Source organism: Lathyrus oleraceus, chromosome 3 (assembly GCF_024323335.1).
Source record: "Lathyrus oleraceus cultivar Zhongwan6 chromosome 3, CAAS_Psat_ZW6_1.0, whole genome shotgun sequence".
In the NCBI taxonomy this organism is placed as follows: domain Eukaryota; kingdom Viridiplantae; phylum Streptophyta; class Magnoliopsida; order Fabales; family Fabaceae; genus Lathyrus; species Lathyrus oleraceus.
In genome coordinates this window covers 37,916,809-37,927,151 of record NC_066581.1, presented here as the reverse complement: position 1 = coordinate 37,927,151, position 10,343 = coordinate 37,916,809, and the positions used below count along the sequence as shown (strand labels likewise).

Here is a 10,343-nt window from a genome sequence, read left to right as displayed (position 1 = left end):
TTTGAAGTTTGATCCATGCCAAATGATATCATCCTGTTTAAGCCATACGCAACCTATGCATTTCTCATCCAAAATGCATTAATTTTAGCTCTTTGGAAAGGTAAGATCAAGAGGAACAAGTTTTATGTTGAACACTTTTTCATTTGGAGCTTGGAACTTGGAGATATTTGAGGTGGAAGTTTGGAAAAATTTGACATATTGAAAATTTTCTAAGTGTCAAGCCATATGTCTCAATATTCCACCTTGCTTAACTTTTTATAGGGGCTTCAAATGAGAAAAGTGTCTTCATCAAAGTTGTAGCTCTCTCAAAGACCTTAAAAAGGGTCACCAATTTGGTGTCATTTGGATTTGAAATGATAGAGTTATGCATTTTTGAAGTTTGGAAAAATCACTTGATCAATGGTATAAGTCAAAAGTGACCTATAATGTAGCCTCATATCACATGTTCAAAGAAGTTGAATTTGCTCCCACTCCAAACATGAAAGTTGAAGTAGACACATTGAATTTGATTATTCAACTTGGAAATATTTCATCTCATAAAAATTGAGCAAGTTATGGCCTTGGGAAGTGGACTTTCAAATTAGGGTTTAGACAAAATGACCTATAATGTTTCAACATAGAAAATGATTTTCCAAGCAAAACCAGCTTTAGGTCTCAACATGAAAGTTGTTTGGAATGCCATTTAGAGTATGTTTTCTCTTGGAAGAATTTTCATATGGTGAACATTGTAGGAGATAGGGTCTAGGGAGACCCAGTTTTGATCAGATGAATTCATCTGGCCAACCACCATCAACCAACTTGCTAATTTCCAATTCTCTTGACTTTCTTGGATTATGGTAGATCATATATGCATGAGATGATGAAATTTTAAGTGTCCCCTGAGAATTTTGATCAAATGGTAAGATAGCTTGTTGGAGAAGTTACTCAAGATATCTAGTCAAACTAGGGTTTCCAAGGCAAATCACCCCCAAACTCTTGAAGAAATCTTGATCAATATGACATGTAGAGATAATTGGGACTCATATATGATGTTCATAACCATTCTTGAATTGATTCTTGATTGTGCTCTTTGTTCATGAGGGTCTCAAACCCTAGATGTTATCAATGAATTAATGAGATCATGCCATACCTACAAAAGAGTTAGGCAAATGTGTCGTATCTCGAAAAATACGATTCCTCGCGATGGTCGCGGAAAAAATAATGTTCGAACAGAGTCGCCACCGAACTTTATTTACCCCAATGAAGGAATAGGAAAATATCGATAAAACCTTTAGGAAATGGAATAATGATCGTCGCAACCATATTCGGGTTCGGGAGTGGATTACGTAAGGGGAAGGTATTAACACCCCTTACGTCCGTTGTACTCAACGGGAACCTTTTAGTTCTAATTTGTGTTTTGAGTGTTAATTTATGTTTGTTTGTTATCTTTGGGTTATAAAATATTGAAAATAGAAATGGATGAGAACCTCAGAAAGGGGAAAGGGGAGGTTTTTTATTAGTGTGCTCGCGAAGATACAACAATCTCCTGCCTACGTATCCTTATGGTATAATAAGGAAATCAGAGCATTCGTAGTTCGGGGAACTAAGGTTGGTTGGTGTCTTTTACCGAACAGCTGTTTATAACGCGTTCTAAAGGCTAAACGTTGGCTTGTCTACTCTCGGCGGAGGCTTAAGCACTAGTTTGTTGTGCGCATTAGAAAGGATTAAACGGTGTTCTTTCTGAAGAGAGTTTTGATCACACGAGGGTGACAAGTTGGATTAATATGTTGGATGTTTTGTTTGACTGGTTTCGATCGCACGAGGGCGAGAAAGGATAAACTTGATAGGTTAAGATATTTTGGTTGGATGACGATTACTCGAATAGTTGAGTAAGACAACTCGTATCCTAACAGTCGGGAAAGGGAATAGAAGACTCTAGACCACCCTCTTTTTCATCCTTAATTATAAAAAGGATTTGATAATAATTAAGGTGTTTTGAATGGATGACGAATACTCGGATAATCGAGTAAGACCACTCGTATCCTAATAATCGGGAAAAGGAATATAAGACTCTAGACCGCTTTCTATTTCATCTGAGTATTTATGAAAATAGGTTTATGTATGGTTGATATGTTTTAGAATGAACGACAAGTACTCGAATGGCCGAGTAAGACAACTCATATCCAAGCATTTGAGAAGAGGAATTGAAAACTCAAGACCATCTCCCTTTTCGTATAGTTTGTTAAGAAAATGATTTGATTAAGTTGTATGTTTATGGAAAAATGACAATTGTTTGACTAACTAAGTAAGAGAACTCGTATTCAACCAATTGAGAAGTGAAGTTGAAAACTCAAAGTCGACTCCCTTTTCATTTAGCTTAATGTGAAAATAATTTGATTTAGTCGGGTTTGGAAGTTTGTAGAGGAACGACAATTATTTGACTAACCAAGTAAGAGAACTTGTATTCAAATAGTCGAGGAGAAAAATTGAAGACTCAAAGTTATCTCCCTTTTGGTTTCTTGTTATAAAAGGATTTGATTTGTTTGTACTTAAATGAATTAGAAATGACGACCATTTGACTAACCGAGTAAGAAAACTCGTATTTAAATAATCGAGGAGAGGAGTTGAAAACTCAAAACCATCCCCCTTTTCATTTTCAAATGAAGTGTTGTTTAGATGTGATTAAGTATTTTAATTTAACTTTCGATGTCGGATCGAGGTTTTAAAATTTGCACTCTTGTGAATGAATTGAATTTATTTAGTGAATAATCCATTTAATCGATTAATTAAAACCGAGTAGGTCTCATTGTAAGAAAGCCCAAGAGTAAGCCATGTGAGGTTGATGACGATGCTTTTACAAGCGATCGACTTACAGAGGTGTTTTGAAAAAGGGCTCGACTTTGAATCGAGAATTGTTTGACTTTTGTTTTTTTTTAAATTGGTTTGGATATTTTGAGTCAATGATGAATTGGATCGAAATAAATCAATCAATATTTAATTAACCAAATTAATTAATTACAGTTTGATTGAATGGATTAATTAAATTAATTAAAACTAATTATCAAAAATTATTTAATTAAGCCGAATAATCATGTTAATTAAAATTAGTTAATAGTAATCAATTGATTAAGCAAAATCTCAATTGATTAATCAACTTAATTAAAACTAATTATCAAAAAATATTTATTTAAGCCAAATAATCATGTTAATTAAAATTAGCTAATAACAATTAATTAATTAGGCAAAATCTCAATTGATTAATCAACTTAATTAAAAACTAATTATCAAAAACTATTTATTTAAGCCAAATAATCATGTTAATTAAAATTAGTTAATAGTAATTAATTAATTAGGCAAAATCTCAATTGATTAATCAACTTAATTAAAACTAATTATCAAAAACTATTTATTTAAGCCAAATAATCATATTAATTAAAATTAGCTAATAGTAATTAATTAATTAGGCAAAATCTCAATTGATTAATCAACTTAATTAAGTGAAAGAAAATATGTGATAATGGGAGGCATGGTTTATGATATGCAATAAAAACATTTAACTCAATGTCCTAGGTCTGTTTAAATTTGATTTTTGTTAATTAATAAAAGAAAATTACCCCATTCATTACATTAGTTTATAACTAAATGACTTGATCCACTAATTCCACTAATTAAAATGAAACAAGTAGTAGATTGATTATTAGAATGATAATAATTAAATAAAATTATAATAAAAAAAAGCAAGGTGGGGTGCAGTTGTTGGGGATTAACGGATGGGCCAGAGTCACAAGGCCCAAAGAAAACCCAACTTGGTCAGCTTTAAACAAAAATAGGAAAACGAGTTTATACTTTTCATTTCCATTCTCTCTCTACACTTGCTAACCCTAAAAACACTCTGTATAGAGCGTCTCTCTCTCTGACCTCTTCGTCGGATAAGAGAGCGACGGGCGGCCGTCTGCGACGGCGCCGCCTCCATCCCGCGGTGGTTCAACCACCCAAAACCCTACCCCACCTAAATCGAGCCTTCTGAGTTCAAATCCAGGCTTGGATTTAAAAATAAACAAACCATTCGTCCAGATCTTGAGTCCTAAACGTAACCCTAAATTCTAATCAAAACAAACTCCAACCATAATTCGAAACAGACAAGGGCGAGGGCTTCGCATGCATGAAGACCTAGTTATGGAAGTAACACGAGAAGAATGAGATGAGAAGAAAGGTAACCGACCTAGGGCTTGGTTCAACGATGACGCTTCCCACGAAATCAGGTATATGAACTCCTTCGCAATTCCTTCCTCTATTTTTGTCTTTTGATTTTTTTGAGAAATAATACTGTGTTGTTCTTGCTGTTGTGTTTGTTGTTGTCATACGGTGAACTGGACTTTATTGGATTTGTAATCGCAATGTCGCGGTTAGCAAGAGTCGCCACCGACTTTTCTTTTATCCCATAAGGAAAGGTGGAAAAGAACAGGAAAGACCTTAATTTTAAATTCTTAGGTTCGGGAGGTACTTTATACGAAGGGAAGGTGTTAGGCACCCTTCGTATCCATGGTTATCCATGGGCTCTTAATTGCTCAATCATTTATGTTTTTTTTGTTTGAAAAAGGTGGTTGAGAAATGTATGAAAATGTTTTGAAAATGAGAATTTAACTTTGTAATGATTCTTGCATGAATGTATACAAAGTGGTTATCTCGTTTAATTTAGAAAATGGTTTAGAAAAATATAACTTGGCCATGATCCTAGTACGGATGTATGCTAAGTGGTGATTTTCTAAAAAAAGGATGTTTGAAAGGTGTAAGGTGGGAAAAGTATTTTTTATTATGAATGAGCAATTAAGGTTGTACCTGTCCGAGGTCTTTCCGGGCATTTCCCATCCTTATGAGGGTAAAACTGTCCTTACTATTGAGAAGCAAGTAGTTTATCCTTGGGATGTAGAAGGGTCATCGTAGGGTCATCGATTGGTCACTGAAGGCAACAGTTGTGAGGATACCTTAACATTCGAAGGGACTATCATCATTTAACCGTAGGCTACGCCGAAGGGTCATCGAGGGACAAAATCGTATTTTTGAAGGCAACATCCGAGGGACCATGATTTATTTTATGATGATTTAATCGCAGGGCCATTGCTAAGGGTATCCCCACATTCGCGGGACATGACCGTTATACCGTAGTACCGTAAGGCAGCAAAAAGAGGTCCAAGATCACTTATTTAAAGGTCATGTTTTAAAGTTAAGTAGGTAATTAGGATGAGCCTCCACATTAAAATCAATACATTAAAATTACATTAAAATTAATTATTAAAATTAACACATTAAAATTAATTATTAAAATTAACACATTAAAATTAATTATTAAAATTAACACATTAAAATTAATTAGGCAATTTAGGGTGAGCCTTCACAATGGTATCCCACAAATAAAGTGGAAGACCTAACGGCAATCTTTTCCTGGGACATATGAACCTTTGCAAAATTCAGCAAACGGGTTAGAATACCAAATCGGGGTGTAATCGAAGATTACACCAAAGCAGTAATAGTATCAGGTAAGCAAAGCATAGTTATAGTAAAACAGGTCAGGTGGGCAAGGGTCAAAACAGAGCGAAGAAAACAGCGGCATCCATTATAACAATTCAAAGTATCCAGGCATACTTAAGTCCACATGCAAACCTCAAATATATTTATGAGTTAAATTATGATATCACACGCAAGTTAAGAACATAAAGCGATATCGCATGCAAATTGAGAAAATGAAGCTGTAATAATAATGCAAACCTGTTTGCAATCGAATTGCACCCTTGAGTTGGCGAGCCGGATTGAATTGGACGGAGGTAGCTTTGCGGCCGCCGGCTTTTCCTTCAGGGTTTCCTTTAGAGTTACCCGGGGTAAGTTAAACAGTAGTCTTGTAAAAAACAATGCCTAAGCTGTTGGAAAAGTAAATGTGCAAAAGCGAAAACGGCCACGGAAAAAGGAATGTGAAAAAGCCCCCTCTTTTAGGTTTTCAAGGTGGCTATTTATATTAGTGTCATTAGGTCATGCATGCTGCCCAAAAAGTCTTCAACGTGCGCATGGATATAGTGGATGCAGGGCCCAACATTCCTCAACGGATCTTCAAGTCTCCGAAGCGTTACCTGCGCCTACACAGTAGGGGAATGGTGTGACGTTCGTCACACCATGTGTGACGCCCGTCACAGGGGTGTGTTGCGTGACGCTCGTCACGCCTTCTGTGACGCCCGTCACAAGGCTGTGTTGCGTGACGCTCGTCACGCCCTCTGTGACGTCCGTCACAGGCACAACATTTGTGTCTTGCGCTTTGGGCTGGGCTTTGCTGTTCGGTTCGTTTTCTTTTCTTTTTGCACCCCTTTTCCTCCGCTTCCAAATAAACCACTTTCATATTATCACTAGGTGAGCGTGCAGCGAGTAGGCCAATTTGGGTCATTCGCGAGCTGGGCCTTTGTTCCTTTAAGTGTCGTAAAGTGAGTCGGAGTGCCCTGAAATGTCTTGAAATATTAATGGGCAAATTTTGGGGTATGACAAAATGCAAAGACATATTTTTGGTATTTTGGTTAGTGAAATAATAATATACAAGTATGATATAATCACAAAGTGCTTGGTGATCTCTCTCAAAACAAACACAATGAAAGAGGGGTAAGGAGGATACCAAGGTATGATCCCAATGCTAATCTTTATGGTGAAATTTCATGAGGGATCTTAGGGTCAAAATTAGGGTCTTACACTCTTCCTCAAGAAAAAGTAAGCCTAAAAAAGTAAGTACGACTTCCACTCCCTCCATAACTGCGAGAAATATGAATGATCCTGAACCCCTCACTGGTGTGAATAAACCCATGTCCATGACTAGCTTGTATCTTGACTCCGTCTACATTGAACCTAATGTTGGTAGAATGAAGAGTGCTCCGCTGCAACAAATTTTGTTGAAAATGTTGAAGCTTTTGGAACCAGCAATAAACCTATATTTGTTACTGCCTTGAATAAATCTAACGTGATTGTTGTTGATAGAGATGATGTTGATAAGAACATCTAGGTGCTAATCTATCAGGTTTTAGGGATTGACCCCAAGACAAATGTTACGCCGGATGTCTCTATATCCTTGGCCCAACCGGATAACAATTATGAGAACACCAGAAATGATCTTGATGTGCATGCTCCTACTCTCTCTCTCTCTCTCTCTCTTGAGAAATATCAAGACAAAGAAAGGCCAGAATATATTCTTAATGAGTTGGGGAACAAAGATAAAAACTCTATTGATCAACCCAATGACATTGTTAATATTGAGGAATTGGACTCTGATTATGTTCCTATTGGGAAAAGATTGTCTCCTGGCATAGCTAAACGGTTGAAGAATAAGAAGGGTCAAGTTGTTTGGTCTTCCAGCACTCCCTCCAAATCTTTCAGGAAGAAGGCTAATGTTGGTCCCACTAAAAGATTGAGTAAGGTGGTTACTCCTACACCTAAGAAGAAGTCTCTGAAAAGGAAGGAAGTTCCTGCTGAATCTAGTGAATCTGATCAGGATATCGAACATAATGTTCATGACATCATCTCCACTTTTAGAAAGCAAGCCTCTGGGAAGAAGATTCCAGCCAACATTCTTGAATTACCACTTAACAACATCTCTTTCCACTATGTGGAAAATGTTGAAAAATGGAAATATGTTTATCAAAGAAGGTTAGCATTGGAAATGGAATTTAGGAAGGATGATTTTGAATGTAAAGAGGTGCTGAGTCTCATTCAAGAAGCCGATCTGAGGAAAACTGTAACAGGTTTTGGGAAGTGCTATGAGATGCTGGTCAAAGAATTTATAGTGAACATCTCCAAAGAATGTGACAACAAAAAAAGCAAGGAATTCAAAAAATTGTATGTCAGAGGAAGATGTGTTGATTTTTCTCCTGAAATAATCAACAGGTTCTTGGGAAGAGATGAAGAAGAACAAGCTAAAATTGAAGTTTCAGACAATGTCATCTACAAAGAGATCACAGATAAGCAAGTAAAAGAATGGCCAAGGAAAAGAAAATTATCTGCTAGTGCCTTGAGTGTCAAGTATGATGTTCTCCATATAATTGGAGCTTCTAATTGGGTGCCTACAAATCACACCTCCAATATAGCTGTTGGGCTAGGTAAGTTCATCTACATTGCTGGGACCAAGTCAAATTTTAATTTTGGGGCTTATCTTTTTGATCAGACTATGAAACATGATTCATCTTATACTGCAAAAATGCCAATAGCTTTTACCTCTTTGATTTGTGGAGTTATCATGAGTCAACACCCTAACATATTGATCTATTTTGACAGTACTATAAAAAGGGACCCTCCTCTCTCATTGCAGTATAGACTATTCACGGGGAAACATGTCCCAGACATTGTCATGACATCTGGTCATACTTCTTCAAGGTCCACTGACAAAACAAACATCCTTACTAAGTTGAAAGACACTTGCAAGACCTTGGATGAGACTATAAAGAAATGTACTGAAAGGAAATGCAAACTAGAAATGTTAATTTAGGCTCTCTCTGAAGAGGAGGGCGGTGAGAAAGCTGACGGAACTTATGAGGAAGAGGATAATAAAGACATAATTGTTACTAGTGATGAGGAAGAGACTAGAAGTGATGAAGATTAATGTTCTCTAGTTCTTTTTTGTGTTGTTTCTGACTTTGGTGTTGTTTTGTGGGTTGTTCCCTGGATTCTTTTTTGTGCACCCTTAGGTGCTTCTTGGTTTGTAACCCTCTTAATCTTGTATGATTGACTTTGATGGTGTGGTAATTGAGTTTTGTTTGACAACTTTATGGCTAAAAAGGGGGAGTAGTTAGTGAGTTTTGACAGTGTTGGACTGGTATGTTTCTCTGTTTGGATGGGTTGCTCTTTGAGGGGGAGCATGTGTGCATGTCTGTAAGGGGAGTCTCCCTTTGGGAAACTCAGCCCGTTGTTCTGATACTCAAGGGGAGCACCTGATCTGGTGATTTGTTCTATTGTTCATGATGTCAGGAGCAATATCCTGACATCCTTTCTAAGATGAAAGGATTTTTTCTTGAGCGCTTTATTTTTTACAGTGTGAGGCCTGTTAATTCGCTGCACTTGCCTCTACTGACTATGTGGTAAAGATTGGTGTATACTTTCTTATTGATATACATCCCCTTGTCTATCACTTCTATTTATTGACAACTGACCATTGCAAAGATTGTTTTAGCCAAAAATTGCCAAAGGGGGAGATTATTAGATTTGTCTTTTAGTGATTGGCTGCTTTTTGGAAAAACAAGTATTTGCAAGATGTTGAACAAGATGTTATGACATGTTTCTTCAACATTCTGCATAATCCAACTTGGTTAGTTGTGAAATTTTGTATCTTTTATTGTGCTTCCTACAGATTCTCTGAGGATTGAGTTTGGTAATCTATTGCACGTTTCCCTATGATTGAAGAAGATCGTATCTTGACTTGTACACGAAGTAACAATGTCAAGACATATTAGGAAACATTTGATTTAATTAGAATCGTATCTTCAAAAGAGATCTTGGATCTACTTCATATCAAAGACCGAAGCTCATGCGTATCACTGATATATATATATATATAGGAGTTCTTAGCCTAGGAATGTATGGAAAGAAGTGTAGAATTGTGTTATCATTAGGGTTTTCGTGTGTGTGTTTTATGTGAGTCATTCGAGTATCACATTGATACTTGAATTGGACTGAGTGTATTGAGTTGTAATTTACTATCCATCATAAGCTTTTAAGCAAGACTGGATTGTGCTTTTCTGTCGTGTATTATCTTGTGATTGAGGGAAGTGAGAGGGATCTCATATCTAGGGTTTCTCTAGATAGAAACATCCACAAGTAGAGATTAGGAGAGAAGTCTATAAACACTAAGGTTGTTCAGGACTTCAAACTAATTTTGTGATAGTGAATTTCCTTCCTAACTTGGTGTAACACCTCAAAATTTGCCCTCCTCTCTTGGGACTAGCTTAACATATTGCATATCATTTTAGGTCATTAGGCATTGCATATTGCATAACATGTGGTTACATTGTGCAAGTCATCCTCCCAAGTCTTGATCAGAAGATGAGGAAGTTAAAGTGCAAGCTAGGGTTTTATTGACTGATCATTGGCCATCTGAGGATTGGGCTGTGAATTAGGGTTTTGTGGTTCTCAATGGATATTGGTCTTCATCTTGATTGCAATGATACATCATTATCATCATGGTTGGATTTCATCAGGAGATTGAAGCTCATTCCTTGAGATTAGGGTTTTGACCACTGGTCAACCCTAATCAGTTGCATTGGGCCAATCAGGGCACAATCAGGAGATGAGGTTTATGACAATATGGGATTCATAATGTGATTATATTGAGCTAATTGAGGCTAGGG

General features: G+C 36.6%; 1 protein-coding gene across 1 annotated transcript; it reads left to right on the top strand.

The window, feature by feature from the left end:
- Positions 1–6,776: 6,776 nt before the first annotated feature.
- On the top strand, positions 6,777–8,602 carry LOC127129517 (uncharacterized). Its single transcript, XM_051058682.1, has 3 exons — positions 6,777–6,929; positions 7,028–8,335; positions 8,489–8,602. The coding sequence occupies exons 1-3, from the start codon at positions 6,777–6,779 to the stop codon at positions 8,600–8,602; spliced, it is 1,575 nt and encodes a 524-aa protein (XP_050914639.1).
- Positions 8,603–10,343: the final 1,741 nt, after the last annotated feature.